This window comes from Triticum aestivum, chromosome 7B (assembly GCF_018294505.1).
Source record: "Triticum aestivum cultivar Chinese Spring chromosome 7B, IWGSC CS RefSeq v2.1, whole genome shotgun sequence".
Taxonomy (NCBI): Eukaryota; Viridiplantae; Streptophyta; class Magnoliopsida; order Poales; family Poaceae; genus Triticum; species Triticum aestivum.
The window spans coordinates 669232883-669252213 of record NC_057813.1 but is presented as its reverse complement, the minus strand read 5'-3'; the positions used below and the strand labels follow the sequence as shown (position 1 = coordinate 669252213).

Below are 19331 nucleotides of genomic sequence, written 5' to 3'. Positions count from 1 at the left end.
TCCCCGACGGCAAGTTCTACCTTGGAGATGCTGGCTATGCATGTCGGCCTGGTATTCTTCCACCCTTCAGGAAAACAAGGTACCATCTCAACGAGTTCTCTGGTAGGAACTTTCCTATGACTGCACGGGAGCTGTTTAATCTCAGACACTCCAGCCTTAGAGTAACTGTTGAGAGGGCATTTGGAGCTCTGAAGAATAGGTTTAAGATCCTGGATCAGAAGTCATTCCACCCATACTCCACTCAGGTTAAGCTAGTTCTTGTTCGTTGCATTCTGCATAACTGGATCCTCCAGTGGGGCTTTGATGAACACGTGCCTGAGGAGGAAGAGGTCGAGCCTGACGATGTTGTTAGCTCTGGCCATGGTGTGGAGGCATTTGACAATGACGCTTGGAAGAACAGAAGGTTGAAGTGGGCAGAGGCGATGTGGCTTAACATAAGTCAGTGCAGGATTTGAAGAACAGGAGAAGGAAGCAGCAGCAGCAGCAGAAGCAAAGAAGAAGAGGAAGAACAAGCAGCAACAGCAGAAGCAGAAGAAGAGGAAGATGAAGCAACAACACCGAAGAACTATCCCCTATTTAGCCAATGGCTCTTAATAATTCGAACGTCATTTGATATTAGTTAGGATGAACTGTAATTTGTTTAACTAGCTGGCACTATGTTCAGATTATGTGTAGTAAGGTCACCACTAGTTAAAAGTGGTGACAACACCTTATGCAGGTTGCAACCAAACATCATGCCATATGTGCGCCTAATGCAATACGGGCAACCAAACGCCGGGTCAAAAATGGTTGTCTCGTGCAACTAGGGGCATGCAGGCAATCAAACTACGTGCGTCTGGGTTTTTTTTTGCCTGCATCCCCTCAAACCGGCTCAATAGAGCTAGGCTGAATCGGGAATGTAACCAAACACACCCTTGAGGTCGCGCAATGGAGTAGACCTCAAACCCAAAGTGATTTACGGCCGAGACTGTTCCCCATCTGGCGCGATGGCCGGCAGCAGCCAACGCCCGTCGGTGCTTCGAAGCCCGAGGCGAGGCCGGCCGTCCGTCGGCCGGCCACCCCGCGCAACGGCTACCAACCAAACGCGTCGGCAGCCGCAGGCAGCGGCCCCACGCGCGCGCCTGCCCATCCGGGCCCACGTGCCGCCAACGGTCCGATCACCCGCACGGCACGGCCGCCCGCACCCACCGCCCACCTGTCTCCTCTCTACCCTATGGAATCCATCATTTCAGTCCCGATTCTCCCGATTTTTACTGCTCCGCTCCCCCTCTTCCCCCTTCGGTCTGCCCAAATCGGGAGCGCTCCCCTCGCCCTCGCCTAGGGTTTCGCCCCTCGATCCCCGCGGCTCCGGCCGGCGCCGCCCATTCCTTCTCCACCGCCGCACCGCGTGCCGATTGCATTCTCCTCCTCGCGGTGAGGCTGCCACCGCGAGGGAGCGAGCGCGGGGGGAGATCGGCCGCTCCCTCCTTCCCCGCCGGCCCGAACTCGATCTCTTCCCCGGACCGGCGCTTGGGCGCGCGGGCAGGGGAAGGCCAGCGCTGTGGTCGCCGCCCTGCGCAGCATCGGCAGTAGTAGGTGAGCAGTCGGTTTCTTCCATTCGGGGTGAGATTGGGGGTCCCGGTTACTCTCAGATTCGTTCGTCACCCGCGCCGGTGTGCATTGGTCCCGCGATTAGCATTCCACCCAATGCGGCCTCGTAGCGGAGGCATCCTTCCTGTGTGTAACGAGAGAGAGATTTGAGTGTCTAGTTCCTTTATAGGTAGGTAGAAAAGGGGCAGGTCTGTGATTTGTGCTTGTAATGTTCAGTTGGGACCCTGTTACCACACCGGTCCCTGGATAGACTGAACCTGCAGCAGTGAGCATGTGTGCCCTGTTATCACGCCGGCTACCCGATGGACTGAACCTGCACTGGGTGAGTGTGTGTGAGCATGTTTGCTCGTGTCTAGCGTGGGTGAGAGTACTTGCCAGCATGCCTGTGAGTACGTTGCCGGGGCAAGGGGATACAAGTTGATATGTCCAGTATGAATTGCCATTTTAGTCCAGTTTACTATCAAGTTCGCAATAAATTAGCACACCGGCAAATGGCACATTGCCACGTTAGTAAATTGATAGAAACGCAGTAGCATGGGACAAGGAATGCACCCTAATTAATACCGAATCGCCAATTATATGGTCTGGTCTAACTGGTTTCCTCACCCCGCAAACATTTATGTGTAACAATACCTTTATATTTAGACAAAACAAATTGACCCCTCGGGAGAGACAACCCAAATGCATAGCACTGTAAGGTCGGGAAAAAGGCCCGAACCAGCCTGCACCTGCCACTACGTCGCAAGTATACACAGTGAGTGTGGGGGCCTTTTTATTTGCGATTACCAGGGTTCGAGCCATGGCCGGTAGCCCCACTCCTGGAGTTCTTACCACTGTATTAGACAAAAGGTATATGACCAGCTTTATGTAGGAATACTTGTCGCTTGCAGGTGTTAATGGATGCACCATTAATTTGTAGGATCGTTCAATTACTAGTTCAGCACTCACGTTACATGTGAGTGTGCTCACAGTTTGCACACAGTGAGGGCGGATAAATATATTATTTATAGTTGTGAATGTTCCTTCTGTTGTTTAAAGGTCAAAGTGTTAACAGTGCATAAATTAGTCTGCTGGGATGACTACTTTAGACTCGCAATAAATTGTTTTGTTCAAAATTCCAAATTTGCAATTCTAACTAATCGCAATATTTCATTGGATCCATTATTTGTACTGGCTTTCCAAAATACCTTAGCCGTGTGAGTAATTTTACAAAATTGTAATTTACTTGTGCGTTACTCATACATCAGTATGGATTGGCATCACTAAGCTATCACTTAGCATATGAAGCGGTTATTCACTTATTTCATATTGAATGTAATACTTGTAAGATGTATGTACACCCCTTGCGCCGATAATTGTTGTATTAAAGTCGTTTACTAATGATGTTTTACAGTTTCTCCATAAATAACATATTACAAGTGTTGATTTCTTATGTTACAGATAAGTCTACTGAGTTGTTATATCATATTGGTTCAGTCATATCTAATCTCCTAAATTTTGTTGCCTTGTAGGATGACCACACTGTTTGCACAGGGCTGAATCTTTGGAACAAGAAAACTTCTAAGTGAAGCTGCACACAGAGAACCTTTAGAGTTGTCTGCTGTTATTGCTTCCATGGTGAGTGCCTGAAAGACTTAATTGAAATGCTTTCTGCTTTTCTGTTTCTAATGGTGTGTTTTTTCGTAGGCAACAAATGAGAACCTCCCACCAAATGTCATCAGGCAATTGGCTAAAGAACTGAAGAATCTTGATGAATCACCTCCGGAAGGGATTAAAGTTATTGTTAATGATGATGACTTCAGCACCATTTTTGCTGATATTGAGGGCCCTGGTATGATCCATTAAAGATGTATTCAGCTGCTATTTGTTTTGGCCGTCCACAATTGAGTTTACTTGCCTGTGCAGCTATGCTGACCATGCTATTATACAGGCACATAAATCTAATTGTTTTGGCCATCCACAATTGAATTTACGTGCCTGTGCAGCTATGCTGACCTTCCTCGTAATTTACGTGTGTTTTGGTTTTCAAAGACTTTTTTTAACATATTATTTATATTAGAGTTAAGCATTGATGAATCTTGTCCTTTCTGCCAGTGCATACTACAGAACCTCAAGTGTTTCAAGTTTCTCTTTCTCTCTCTCCTTATTGCACTACTTCAATCTCGTGTTCTAAAAATCAGTATCTGGGCGTGATGCAGCTGGTACTCCATATGAGAATGGAGTATTCCGGATGAAGCTATTGTTGTCCCGTGACTTCCCTCACTCTCCCCCGAAAGGTCTGGAATCTGTACTTCAGTTCTTTCTTTAAATAAAGCCTCTGACTGAAAATTTACAATCTTCTATACTTAGTTCTTTCTTTAAATGAAGCCTCTCACTGAAAATCTGCATTTTCCTTTGATTGATTTGCAGGATTCTTCTCGACAAAAATATTCCATCCAAACATAGCAACTAGTGGCGAGATATGTGTGAACACGTTGAAAAAAGACTGGAACCCTAGTCTTGGATTGAGACATGTTCTGCTGGTGAGCTAAAGCTGCCGCACAATTCGCCATTCTTCTGTTGAGAGCAATGCATGATCTCTTTGTAAGAGATTGCTGAATTTAGATTTAAAAGGACTCCATGATAGCTATGGCCTAGGAATAAAGGTCCGTCTGCTCTCACAACATGGGGGAGACTAACTATGAGCTCCTTTTGTCATGTGCCACAGGTAGTGAGATGCCTTCTGATCGAACCATTCCCCGAATCTGCCCTTAATGAACAAGCTGGAAAAATGTTGCTTGAAAACTACGAGGAGTATGCACGCCTAGCAAGGTCAGCCTTCGACTATGTATTTTTCAGTTCTAGTGCGATGCTGGCAGACCTTTACTTACAAAGCAATTTCGGAACATGATCATGAATCTCATGGCTACCATTTCTGTCAGATCAGATCGCAGGCGATAGTGAGGTTTCACCTAGAGCTCTAAACTAGGCAACTGATGATTTAATATTGCTCCATATGCAGGCTATACACCGGCATTCATGCACATAAACATAAGAACAAGTCCAAGAGCGGAGCCATTTGTGAGTCAACCACAGCTCTAAACGTTGGCCAGAGCAACAACACCGTTCCGAGCAAGAACATACCATCGGCGCCAGCACTAGTATCTGCATCCACCTCGACCAAAGTTCTTGGCATACAGGATCAGAACGCTGCTCCTTCTGATCCTTCTGTAGGACCATCAACGGCACACAAGAAGGACGGGCCGCTTGCCGTCAAAATCCCAGCCGAGAAGAAGAAGGTGGATGCCAGGAAGAAGAGCCTGAAGAGGCTGTGACAGCTCACCTCGCCTGATAGCGTCGAAGCGGGGCTGTTGTAGTAGCTAGGAGACTCAATCCCCTTGATAAGCGCCGCCGGATTCAGCAGATGCACAGCAGAACCGAATGAATAAAATAAACCCAAGAGACATCTGATGAATCTGGTGGTTGATTGGCAGAAGTATGCCTGTAGCCAGGCATTAGTGAGATGTATGTGAGTTGGTGTCCTGTTGGAATAAACTGTACTGATTTGCAACGACGAGATATCTGGAGGAACAAACGGTCGCCTTTTCCGCTGATTCTGCACTAAGTTTTGTCTTGTGATGTGGTACTGATATAGTACTGTTTATGGTGTGATGTGATTCCATGCTTGATGTTTGGACTGTTTAGTGACGCGGAAGCTCCTTGAAAGCGAGCTTATGTAGTGCTAAAGCGAAAAAGGGGATGATGTTCATTCACCCTGAACCAATGAGCAGCTGGCACTAGCGATGGTGTAGGGTGTAGTAGCATCTGATGCAGTGTAACAAACAACAACCTGATAAAGGCCAGGCCTCCTCTCTGAGTGGGTGCACTCCCACAATGATTATCTTTCAGCTACCACGGAATCTTCCCCTTTGTGGATGTTGTAGGGCTGCCTTCTAGACTGGAAACCATGATAAATGAATTTAAAAAAGGAAGAGGGAAATTATCATCAAGTTTCATGGCAGGATTCGGTTCTTGTGCCACCCCCACTCCAATCTTGAGCCAAACATTTTGTAAAATTCCGCCATTCACATCAAGCAGGTGAGGGTCAGCTCTCCCTCTTTTGTAGCCTTTTCTCAAGCTCCAGCTCGTGTCATGCTTCTTTTCAAGATATGATTTGGGTTTAAATGGCGATGGACGGGTAATCATGTGGCAAGTACTTGCAGATCGATCGACCTTCCGGATGAGACGGGACGGGAGGAGTGACCGCGAATCCCAACTTCCCAGGCTTTACGGGGGTGGAGGTGCGGGTGCCCATCATGACGACGACGATCCACCCAAACCCAAAGGTGTGAGTCGTGGCCCAAAGAGGATTCGGAGGGACTTTCGCAGGCAACTGCTGCCTGCGGCGAGCACCGGGCTTTTGATCCTCCCGTACGCCTTTCTTTGGTCCGGCCACCCCTTTTGATTTCTCTATGACTCTTTTTTTCTTTTTGCGGGGATTTCTCTATGACTCTATCCATCCGCTTGCTTACTTTGACTGACTGACCGAGCGGGTAGTAAAAGTAAAAAGGGCCTGGGCCATTGGTGGTGCATCACGTAAGAAGGCAAGCAAGAGGGGTGAAAGTGGTGGCGTGGACGGCGGCCGCTGTCGGGCGTGGAGAATTCGGGGTTGGCCGGTGAAGAAGTCCGGTGACGTCTCCGCCTTTTGCCTAGGATCGCAAGCCTCGCAGACGCCACGCCACGGCGAGACGGCATCATCATCGTCGTCGTCGTCGTCCCAGTCGGCAGCGGCAATTATTCGTGCCATCGACTCATCTCTGACTTATCCGATTGTGCAGTGCAGTGCCTTGCAGATAAGATATAGGATATCTCGAGTGCACGAGTCCAAACGGGTTGTGTGTACCGACCGAGGAAGAAAGAAAAGAGGGGCAAGCGCACACACAATCTCACACGGACAGTAGATTTTCACTGCTACTGTACCTCTACAATAATCTACTCCAATGCAGTAGTAGTATGATTGTGCTATTGTATTGCTGTGCAGGACTAGTTCTTTTGTCTGGAAGGCCTGCTACACTATGCGGTGTTAATATAATCGATCTGACGCCTGAGGAAGTGTGGTGAGATTTGGCAAGCTTCATCATTTTGGCCGTTAGGCCAACTCCATCGTGCAACCCCGTCTTGTCCGAGTGCGTCCGTTTGGGATAAAACGGACGAATAGCGCGGCCGAACACGCGGCCTCAAACGGACAAATGTCCGGAATCCGTCCGTTTTCGACCCATCTCGGTCCAAAGTTGCGCTCGGTTTGGGGTGAAACGGACGCGCGCGGACGGCCGCGACGCACGCCCTTGTCCCCCCGTGGCCCGCCTGTCGGGGACACTAGCAGTCCCTCCCTCCCAACGCTTCGACCCTTTCTCTTCCGCCCTGCCCCGTTGCCGTTGCCGCCGCTATTCTCCAGCCGCCTCCTCACCGCGCAGCCCCCGGCCGTCCATACCAAACCACGTGGCCGCCATCACGCCGGCGCTTTCGCCGTAGTTTTGGCCGTCGATCGAAGGAGGTTTGGCCGTCGCCGTCTTTGCCGGTGGCAGAGGAGACACGACCGTCGGCAACGTACCACGGCAGCCGCGGCAGCTTCGGACGGCTCCAGAGCGGCCAGTAGCCGACCGACAACCACCCCTGCTGCGTCGAGGTGATCATCGCGGCCTGTTCGCCACCACGACCGCAAGGTGTTCGACATTTTACCCACAAAGGTATGGACAGTGGAGACGAGCTCTTCTTTCACCACTTCCTTTGTTCATCGGATGATTCGTCGTCGGATGATGAAGATCTTGTGGTGGCTGCACTGGTCGTTCACGACCACATTCAACGGCAGCTTCCTCGGTACAGGGGGTCAGTCCCTGGCCGTGCTCCCAACCTGAACCGCAACAGGGAGAGAGGCCACGCCCTGCTCTATGCCGATTACTTTTCCAACAAACCGCTCTTCAAGCCGGATAAATTCCGATGCCGTTTTCGAATGGGAAGGCATGTGTTTAATCGTATCCGAGAGGGAGTGGTTGCTCATGACCCATACTTCGAGTGCAAGACGGATGCCCTTGGCAAGCTTGGGTTCTCCTCTTACCAGAAATGCACCACAGTTGTCCGCATGCTTGCCTATGGAATTCCAGGCGATCTTGTGGATGAGTACGTGCGTATGAGCGAGACAACATGTCTGATGTCAATGCACAAGTTCTGTTAGGCTGTGATCGAGGTGTTTGGTCCAGAGTACTTGAGGCAGCCAACTGCCGCTGATACAGAGAGATTGTTGGCGACCAACGCAGCTAGAGGCTTTCCAGGCATGCTTGGCAGCATAGATTGTATGCACTGGGAGTGGAAGAACTGTCCATTTGCTTGGCAGGGCCAGTACAAGGGGCATGTAGGCGAGTGCACTGTCATGTTAGAAGCGGTGGCATCGCGGGATCTCTGGATATGGCATTCTTTCTTCGGCATGGCAGGTTCTCACAATGATATCAACGTGCTGCAACGTTCTCCAGTCTTCGCGAGGCTTGCAGAAGGCCGCTCCCCACCTGTCAACTTTGAGATCAACGGCCACCGGTACAACAAAGGATACTAACTAGCTGATGGTATATATCCTCAGTGGTCAACTTTTGTGAAGACAATCTCGAAGCCCCAAGGTGAGAAGAGAAAGAGATTTGCCCAAATGCAAGAGAGTGCTAGAAAGGATGAGGAACGTGCTTTTGGTGTGCTTCAATCCCGATGGAGCATCGTTCGATACCCTGCGTTGTCATGGGATGAAAGGAAGCTTTGGGAGGTGATGACTGCTTGTGTGATCATGCACAACATGATCGTCGAGGACGAGCGTGATGACAGTATCTTCGACCAAGGATTTGATTTTTAAGGTGACAATGTTGAGCCCCTGCACCAAGAACCGGCCACGTTTGATGAGTTCTACCAGTTCCATCGTGAGCTGCGTGATTGGCACACTCATAAGGCTCTTCAAAATGACTTGGTTGAGCACGTGTAGGAGCATGTTGGCAACCGATAAATGTATTGGTTCGTTTTATGTTCATTCAAGGCAATTTTGATTTGGTTGTAAAACTATCTTTATTAGAGACAATTTTGATTGGGTTATAAAACTATTTTAATTTTCAAACAATTAATATTCGAACGTGCAAACTTGTTTTCATATGAAAATATGGGCATTTTTAGGCCCTGACGAACGAGATGGGGCAAACCGATGCGGCCGCGCGCTGGGCGCGCGGCCACCGCATCCCAGGACAGGCCCGAACACGACCTCATTGCCCTACCCAAAAGGACAGAATCCGGACAAAACGGACGTCCGTTTAAGATCGCGCGGTGGAGTTGGCCTTAAACAAAGGATGCAAGTAGGGGACAAGTGGCCGAGTACAGTTTTCAGTCACATGGATGAGCTCAGACAGGCTTGATCCTCCTCTGCCTGCCTGTTGGGATCATCTACGCGGCGGCTATGCCCATGCCATGCCCGGATCCAACAACAATGGAGCCGATACATAATAAATCAGCTGTTTCCCCACGAATATATATGCAAGTCCTAAAAGTTCTTTCTATACAGAAGTGATATACTATTTGCTGGCTGTGGGTGGTCGCGCGATCTGAAAAAAAATATGATCTGGCTAGCTTATTGGTGCACAAAGCAACTACTAGCAAACACTGCTCTGCTGGTGTGCCACGAGCGAAGCAATACCATCTCCATGCTTGTAACCATCAAATTTTCTCGGACCTCCAGAATTCTTTTGAAAAGTATCGGTGAAATTCCTGCCTTCTAAATAGATTAGAATCGAGACGCGGTACGTAAGCACTCCGATAGCTTCTAGTGTACCACAGTAGTTCAACGTGTACCACCTAGGGGAATCATGCATCAACAGTGCACTTGCACAGGCTTCCTCTTCATTATGGTACGTCAGTGGATGGTACCAACCAAAACTAATGACCAAACCTACGATCTGATGGACGGGACAAACGTACTGTATGTGCATGCACGTGAGAACTACTCTTCTTTATGAGCCGCCCGTTCAGACGCACCTAATGCACGCTGGATCAACCAACCAGCGCCCAATCACAGTGGAGTGACTTGATTAGTCAACCCTAGCGAGGGGGAGACAGGGATACGCGTGCTTGGCCGCTTGCTCGCTTGTGGAAAACTTCACTCTTGTGGAGTGAGCACTGAAGTTTTCAAGGTTCACACCGTGAATTGTGATGATGGCGACGGTGTGACATGTCCGTGTGCGCGTCATTGTATGTCCAGAATGCTTTGTTTAAGCCCGACACTTGGATGGGTGGATGCGCGTGATCGATGGGTAGTTTCCATGCCGTGCCCCTGGTTGACCCGAGATCATTCACACTTGGGTGGGAAGGTTAAATTCATGGGCCGTGACGCTGGTAGTTTCTCGTGGAAAATCATCCTGATGCGTCACCCACACGGAGAAAACTTCAACCAAATGTACCGCGTGACAATCACTTGCCATATGAATATGCTAGTGTTGAAGAAAAAATGCGTCGTGTCAATGTTAATCAATAGCAACATTGTCTTCGCTCGAGTAAGCTAAGTTGTTCGTGGTAATTCTGCGTGGAAGAAATATGTGTTCACACATATATCTCTAACCCGGCCGTCACCTACCATTTTCATGGCGGATGCGGTGCAACTTGAATATTTGCTGCATCCGTACAAAAAAGGAAAATTGAAGTCGGCCCTTGATTCATCCCCAATCCTCAAAGCTACTAGCTCCGTCTGGGTTTATTGGTCCCTTTCGTATTTTGTGCTCAATTTTGACCATAAATTTGACTATTGAATTGTAAGTTGTATGTCATAAAACTTATATTGTTGGATTCATATTTGAAAGAGGTTTCCAATGATACTATTTTTAGGATATATAACTTATATTTTAATAGTTAAATTAAAAGTTAAAGTTTGGCCCAGACTATAAGGAGGCTTAATAAACCAGGACGAAGGTGGTAAGAAATACTTATAATGTCCCAGAGTCAAGTAAACACACAGGTGCAGATACTTGAGTCTGGCAAATTGCAGTTCTCTAAACGAGAAACTAGAGTGGCATATGCACATGCAAAAGTCGGTCAACTCGTGTAATTCTAAATTTGAGTGACAGCCACGCATGCAAAAACTAAGGTCAGTCAACGAGCGATTCATAATTGGAGCAACAACTATGCACACACATCGCAAATGTGGTGCCTAGTTGCAAATGACCTGGTCAAGAGCAACACAAATGCACGAGCTAGATGACTGCATTTGCTAGTCAAAAGGCCTGCTATCGCCACAGATGCACCACTAAAAACCAAGCAGTAGACAAGAACGCAAATGGATTCTCACGACGACGTCGTGTTCGCGTCAACTTCGGAAGCTCGAATGTAGTACTGGTAGTACAGTACGTAGTTACGAAGAAAAGCAGCAGGTGTTGGCCTCCCAGCCACGAACCGATCACGGGACTAAAAGTCTTACTGTAGCACATGTCGGTTAGGCATGACTTGACAGTTCCACCGAAATTCCGTGCAAGACAAAGCCGTTCCATCATCTGCCAATGTCTTCCAGCGCTGCTCCACAAATAATGCTCCCAAGAGAGAAATGGCACCGCAGTATCGTCATAGGTCGATCTGGAAGACCGGATCCTAGGGTTTTCCCCGAAGCAGCACGAGTGGGTCGACAATAGTTATACGACGATGCCTTCATCATGGTAACGCCGCAAAACGCCGCCATCCCCCGCCAACGGCTCGGTTATCACTGGGAACTATGTCTCCCCAACTCGCAGCCGGGACTAGATGACGGATCTTGAGATCCGACCACCCAGCCTCAAGGCGACCACCTCCGGCGAAGGAGGTGGCCACCACCGCCATGCCCAGGGCCAAAGCCCTTGACGTTGATGGAACAGGGATGGTACACGACAGCAGCCTGTGCGGCCCGCCGAAGCCCATCTGGAATCAGATCGGGCACCCAAGCCGCCGCCGCCGCAGGACCTGTCGCCGCAGGCAGCCGCCTGTATGCCGAAACTAGCTGCCGCCACCTCGCGCCACTGGCGTATGTACGGTCGGCGTGGACCGCCGCCTCCCTGACCTGATCTGGCCGAGAAGAAGCGCCGCCGTCACCGTTGCGGCGCACAGGTTTTGCCTACGAGCCGCCGAAGGCGGCGGCGGTAGGGGAGATGGCGTTGGAGAGGACCAGAGAAAGGGGGCAGGGGCGCTCTTGTGCGGTGGGGCGCCGCCGCACGGGAACGAGAGTGGGGGTAGGGTCAGGGGACGAGGAGAGAGGTGAGGCTCTAGGATGAGGTTGGGTTGGCTCTAGCCTAGTCCCTCTCAGTTACCCTTGTTGACTTGAGATCATTCACACTTGGGTGGGAAGGTAAAATTCATGGGCAGTGACCCACGGAGAAAAGTTTCTTGTGGAAAATCATCCTCATGCGTCACCCACGGAGAAAAGTTCAACCAGATGTACCGTCACCCTGCCCATAATATAGATGGTGTTCATGTGCATAGTCTTTATCATGCAACCGCGTGACCACCAGTTGCCATATGAATATGCTAGTGTTGAAGAAATAAATTATTGTGGCTATGTTAATGTAAGAAGATTGTTTGCACTCGAGTAATTTGAGTTTTTTTCCTTGTCGAGTTGGGAGTAATTTAAGTTTACAGTGGTGTAATTCAACGCCGAAGACATTTGTGCTCACACATCATCATTGAAACTTCATCTACTCATTAATTCCTGACGGATGCATTACAATTTGTATATTTGATGCAAGAACAAAATTAAAGTCGGCCGATAGGATCTCAATTCATCCCAACTTCTCGAAGGTAAAGAATACATATAATGTCCCGAAGTCAACTAAACACACAAATGCAAATAGTAGTTAAAGCAGCCAAATTGCAATTATAAATGAGAAACTACACTAGTACTAGTATACATGCAAAGTCGGTCAACTCGTGCAATTCTAAATTTGAGCGGCAGCTACACATGCAAAACTAAGGCCGGTCAACGTGGGCGCAGATCATCATTCCGAGAAACAACCACGCATGCACTGATGCACATAAAAATGTACTACTCACAAAATGACCCTGGTCAAGAGCAACGCCTACTGCGCAGTAGTACAGTACTAGTACTACGAGCCATCGCTAGTGAAAAGGCCTACTGTCGCCACCGATGCACTACGAACCAAGCGCTGGACGGCAACGCGAATGGATTCTCACGACGACCGTCGTCGTCGTCTTGGCATCGACTACGTACGAAGAAGAGCAGCAGGCGTTGGCCTCCCAGCCACGAACCGATCCCGGGACACTGTAGTAGCCGTCGCGTGCGCATGCATTGACGCGCGCCAAACGCCGTCGCCATGGACGCGTCGTCCCGTGGCCGTGTACGTGCACGCATGAAGATTCTATCGCGACTCATGGATTGCCGTGCACACATACGCACATTGTTGATTGAGGCATCCACCCGAAGGCCTGAACCTTTTCGCAGAATCATGAAGAGAGAATGCTATGGATCTAAGTAAGGTGTATATCCATCGATTGTTTTTCTTTTTTTTTTCCTTTCTATACGTTTCATTCAGTTTTCACCCAACCTTCTCTCGTCACTATTTCCGGGGAGCTTGTGCCCGGGTCAGCGGCTTGCTGCGGGGAGCATGCGCGCGCGAGGTGGCTCCCCTGTCGTGGCTCCCTGGGCTCTGTCCGCTAGGAGGTGGTGTGGCAGCTGCTTGCAGCGGCGGAAGATCCTGGCTGTGCTGGTTGTGGTAGGAGAGATGGAGTTGTTGTCCCCGGCCGTGCGGGAGGTGGAAGCTGGACTGCGTGTCCTCGGCGTACAGGGTGTTGGTGTTCAGTGCACTTTGATCACAATGGTGAGGTGCTGCTGCGGCGGCGGTTTGATCCAGCACTGACGACGGCCTCAATTCTTCGCAAGGGGTGGGAGGTGGCCAACTTTACGGATGAAAATCCTGCCCGTCTTCGATCGGTGTTGGCGGCGACGGCGCCTGTGGGCGTCGTTACCCTCCTTGGAGGTGTCGCTTAGGTGTGTCACTATCTCCCATCTTGGTTGGTTGCGGTCTCCGGGCGAAAGCCTAGGTCTTGGACCAGCGATGGCGGCGTCCTAGCGCTGTATCTCTGTTGGGAGCATCGTGGAGGGAGACATGGCTTGTTCGGTGCTGCAGTCTTCCGGTGCGTGTCGCTAGTCCGAGTAGAGGTTCTTGGGCGCAATACACGTCGATGCCGGTGACTCCAAGACGGTGGCTTTGGCGGGGCCAACCAAGTCCCTCCACCCACTTGCCATCTCCTTCGGCAATCAAGAGTGGTTGGTGCGTCGGCAAGGGAGGTCCGATTAAAGTTGCTACTCTTCGTGGTGATCGGTAGGTCGAGACGCGGCCTTGATGCTCTTCGGGACAAGTTCCTTTGTGTTGTGTTTGTAATGTGTGCAGAGGCTTCTCTTCGGATTAGCTCGGGTGTGGTGTTGATACTAGACTTGTTGTTCGCAATGAGTTGTAGTCTCTTGTAATTGTCTTCTGCCTTCTATAAAAATATGGTACGCCTTTGTCGTACTCTCAAAAAAAACTATTTTCATGAACTACCCCTACACATTTATAGAAGTTTGATTGATGCATGCGTGATGCTCGGATCCTCCGGCACCTCCGCCACCTACATCTTCGACAGGTTCTTCGACGGTTCCATGCGCCTACGGCGGAAGGAATGAGAGGATGGGAGAAAAGGGCGAGAATTGAGTGGAGAGCGGCCGGGAATGGAAGAAGAGAGTGGGAGATTTGGCGTGGAAATAGTACGGGTTGACAAAAGTGCGGCCTCCCCCTTCCTTTTGGGTCGGCCGGGGGGTCAGAGAGCGACGTTTCGCATGTCCTAACTCACGCAAAAGCCCCCCACGCTTGATTCCGGTTTATGGGAAAATCATGGTACGGACAACGTTGCAGACCGGTACAAGACCTTGTTGGATGACTTCTGTGGTCCAGACAGCTAGCGCGGTTCGGACAAATGCGGGCGGTTTGATGGTCGGCGTTGCGATGCCCTAATGTGGCAATGTTAATCAATATAGTAGCATTGGTTTCACTTGACTAATTTTAGTTGTTAGTGGTGTAATTTTTTTTACGGGGAGTTAGTGGTATATACTTCAAGGTTGAAGAAATATGTGTTCACACATCCCCTAAGCCGTCGACTACCATTTCGTGACGGATACGGTACAATCTGAATATTTGATGCATCAAGAAAGACAGAAAAAAAGAAAGAAAGAAAGAAAGAAAATGAAGTCGGCCCGTAGGATCTGGATTCATCCCAAATTCACAATGGTAAGAATACTTTAATGTCCCAAAAGTCAACTAAACACACAGATGCAAGTACTTAAATCTGCCAAATTGCAATTCGAAACGAGGACTAGCTACTGTAGGTAGTATACATGCACAAGTCGGTCAACTCGTGTGATTCTAAATTCGAATGACAGCCACACATGCAAAACTAAGGTCGGTCAACTCTCAGCTCATAATTCAAGCAACCACTAACGCCGACAAATGTGGTACTAGTACGTATGTAGTTACAAATGACCCTGGTCAGAGCAACAATACCTACTCCCTCTATCTAGGTGTGTAAGTCACATTAAAAGGTGCATCACGACCTAGGTACAAGCTGATTGGAGGAGAAGAAAAATTTGGACCGGTCCTTCTTCTAATCAAAACGTTGATTTCCTTCTTCTAAACATAGCATTTAATTGCAACAATTAAAAGGATGACGTATTAACTACCATGCATGCCCACGTACTTCTAGCATGCAAAGCCGCATTGATTTCTCGCCTAATCAACGCATAGACATGCTGCATGCATTGGTCATTGCCTGAGAAAAAAAAAGGAGGGGCTTTTGCTGGAAGATAACGAGGTATAGGAGGCAAAGCTGGCTGGCGAACAAGGCTAGGAGGGAATCGAGATGAGAAATTAATGAACGGCGCCTAAACGTTTTGGGAAAATCTGATTTTCGTAAGGTGACTTACACACCTAGAGGGAGGGAATACTGCGTACGTACTTGGAGCTAGCTAGTAGGTGACTGCATTTTCGCTAGTCAAAAGGCCCATCGCCCAGGATGGCACTACAAACCAAGCGGTAGACAACAACGCGAATGGATTCTCACGACGTCGTCGCCATCGTCTCGGCATCAACTTGGAGTGTAGAGTACAACGTAGCACGTACGAAGAAGAAATCAAGAAAAGCAGCGGCCCGTAGGCTGCCAGCACGAACCGGTCACGGAACTAGAAGTCGCACTGTAAGCCGTCGCGTGCGCATGCATTGACGGGGGCCAACATCCGTCTGTCGCCATTGACGGGCGCATCGTGTCGTGCCCGTGTACGTGCACGCATGAGGATTCTATGGCGACTCATGCATTGGCGTGCACACATACATTGTGATTGAGGCACCCGGAAGGCCTAACCTTTTCGCAAAATCACGAGAAAAAGGTCACGTACTACGCAAAAGATGAGCACTCCTTTTTTAGGAAACTTTCAGTGTATCCACCTTTAATCATACTAGTACAATGAACACTAGAATAATGAAAATTTACATTCAGATCCGTAGACCGCCTAGCGACAACTACAAGTACTGAAGCGAGCCAAAGGCGTGTCGCCGTCATCGCCCCTCCCTCGCCGGAGCCGAGCAAGATTTCTTGTAGTAGACAGTCGGAAAATCGCCGTGCTAAAGCCCCAAACGACCAGCGCAGCAGAACCGCAGCCGCCGCCGATGAAGGGTAGCCTAGATCGAAATGATCCAACCTGAAAACACACGAATGTAGACGAACCACGACCAGATCCGAGCAAATCCACCAAGGACAGATCCACCAGAGACACACCTTCACACGTCCAGCGATGATGCTAGATCACCACCGGGACGAAGGCTATAGGCGGGGAGAAACTTATTTCATCTTTAGGGAGCCGTCACCATCTTGTCTTTCCTGAGCATGACACATATCCTAACAAAACTCGAAGAAACAACAGAAAACAGCGCCCTCCCGCTGGTAAGGGCCGGGATGCACCGCGCCGCCGTGGCCCTAAGTCCACTGGAGACAAGACGAACCGGAGACAAGGCGAACGGACGGGAGGCAGAGAAACCCCCCACAAATGAGTACTCCTACTCACAGCATCTCCAGCCGCACCCCCAACAGGCCCCCCAGGCCCCTTTTTGGCGCCGGCGCCCAAAAAATGGCCTAGTCGCGCCCCCAGGAGCCCATTTTTCGCCGGTTAGGCCCGAAACTAGTGTCGACGGACCCAGACCAAACACGGTGCGCTTGGGGGGGGGGCGCCGGGGCAATCGTTTTTGGCGCAAAAGAACGGCGGGCCCGCCGAGTCAGCGATCCCCGCGCCTTGTCGTCCTCACATTGGCTCAGTTTCCCGCGGGGGATCAATGCCAAGGCTGCCGCCGGTCAGGCGGCGCGGTGAGGCGACGCGCCCCCTCCCGTCACGCGTACACGCGACGACACCCCCCGGGCCGCTATATAAAGCAGCACCTCCCCCGCCGGTGGACACACCCGCCCGCAACCCCTCTCTTTCCCCGTGCACAGCCGTCGCCGACGAGCTCTCTTTCCTCTCCCTCCCTACAGCCGCCGCAGACGGTGGGAGAAAGATTCCCCGGCGACGCGGCGGGGGCCAAATGGCTTCGGCCGCCGCTCTCTGCACGAGTGGGAAGCCCATCTCCTGCAGAAGCCAACTACCCGGCGCCTCCCAACATGCACGCGCCGGCGGCGTCCCCCCCCCCCTGCCCGACATCACGCGCCTCGGCAACTTCCGCGCCCAGATCGAGCGTGCACGGGCTTCTCTTTCGGAGGAGGAGCAGGCCCTCCCGGAGTACGCCGCCGGCAACCACGAGGCGTGGGCGGCGTACTTCGAGCGCCGGCAGGCGGAGCGCTGGCCTCCACAACGCGCCGGTGGTGCAGGGGAGCAATAACAGTGACGGCCGCCGCCTGTGGTGGGGCGCCCTCGACCGCACGCTCCACGCCGTCCTCGAGTACCTTGAGGGCGGCAACGATCCGATGCTGACATACCCGGCCGCCCCGATCCCCGCCGAAGTGGCGGCCAAATGGATCTCGAGGAGGACCAGTTCCTCTTCCTCCTCTCGATCCTCCTCCCACTCATTTGAGTCGCCGGCGCTCTTCAGCGTCAAGGCCGAGCCCACGGAAATGCCGCTCGGCCGGCACACCCGCAGCGCCGACATCATCATCAACAAGGGCGGGCGTGCCTCCTCCTCGGCTTCTCCCCGCCTCGTTAAGCCGAAGACGGAGTCGGGGCTCAGCTTCGTGAAGACGGAGCCGGGACTCGACGACGACGCGACCATGAAGTGGTCGTGGGAAGATTGGACGCGGCTGGAGATAGAGCGCCAGCGCCGCGCCCTGGAGGAGATCACCGCGAGCCGCCATGGGTGCGACGAAGGGGGCGTCATCGTGCTTGAAGACAGCGATGACGACGCGCCACCACCGGCCAACCCTGTCCGCGTGGGCGACCCCAGGCAGGGGTCTAGCGGCGTGAAGAAGGAGAAGGACGGCGACGACAACGACGGCGCGACGACGACGGCGGCAACGATGGCGACTACGCCGCGTTCAGTGAGTTCTTCAGCCTGTTGTCGCGGCTCTTTGTTTTTTTAGTAAATTTCATGTTTTCTATGTAAAAATGTAGAACGCCGAAGTTTATGCCTTGTTCGCCAAAATTTTATCATGTTTGCCAAATTTTAGCCGATTGTTTTTCAAAACAGTTTAAAAAGGGTGTCTGGGAACCCAATCGCCCGCAAGCCGATTTTTAGCGACGGGTTGCCCCCAGGCGGCGATTTTAAGAGCCCCAGGGCCAACGGTTGGAGTTGCTCTCGGTCTACAAGATGCGAACATGCAGTGATCCCAACAACACGAGTTTGTGGACACGACACGCATGCTTACGGTGCATGGCTTCTCCAATCCAATGATAAATAAGCAAGGTCTTGATTACCGAACGAGGCAATTTTACTAAGGGGGACGGGTAAACATGGTTACCACGGTTACCGGGAAATACCGATAATATTTCAAACGAATTTTATAGTTGAATTTTGAATTCAGATTAATGAATGAACGAACATTCGAACCAGAGACCTGTCAAAACAGGAAGTAGGTTGCTACGAACACGTCAGAATCAACTCTCGTGGCATTAATTAGATCCTACGCACTTTACTACAAACGAAGCATTTAAATTCAAAAATTTCAAAAAAAATTGGTATTTTTTTTGCTCGGTATGAGGATTTATCAAGGGACACGGAAAAATATGCGATAACCATGGAAAATCTCGAAATTTCGACAGGTAACCAAACACACGAGTGTATCTATCTGGTCACGATTCTTCTCGAAAGATTATGGCAGAAACACACGAGTAGAATACAACTTGGGTTCGTGTTCCGTGTCGTCGCAAGCCAAGCCAGGCAATGCCGTGACAAATGAACATGGCGCAGGGCAGAAAGGGTCCAAAGTCCAGAGGCCCCGAAACGCCCCGGCAAAACCAGCTATGCCCGCCCATAAACCGCCGCAAAAATACAGAGGCACGACAGCTACGCAGAGCTCGCGCCGCACATGCGCGCCTCCCCTGTCCGCGCCGCACCGTGCCGCCGCCGCCGCCGTGGACCGCCAGCCCGATCCGCCTCGGGCCGGGTAGCTCCCGATCCACCACGTCACTCACGCTGGGTCCCTGGCCGCGCCCGCCAACGTAGCGCACGCACGTACGCCCGCCACCATAAAACTCACCCGGCGCC

At 50.8% G+C, this 19331-nt stretch overlaps 1 protein-coding gene across 1 annotated transcript; it reads left to right on the top strand.

The window, feature by feature from the left end:
* The first annotated feature begins 1220 nt into the window (after window positions 1–1220).
* On the top strand, window positions 1221–5194 carry LOC123157275 (ubiquitin-conjugating enzyme E2 22). The gene is made up of 7 exons (XM_044575530.1): window positions 1221–1575; window positions 3102–3207; window positions 3277–3421; window positions 3789–3866; window positions 4000–4112; window positions 4298–4401; window positions 4592–5194. The coding sequence occupies exons 2-7, from the start codon at window positions 3205–3207 to the stop codon at window positions 4902–4904; spliced, it is 756 nt and encodes a 251-aa protein (XP_044431465.1). The 5' UTR covers window positions 1221–1575; window positions 3102–3204; the 3' UTR covers window positions 4905–5194.
* Window positions 5195–19331: the final 14137 nt, after the last annotated feature.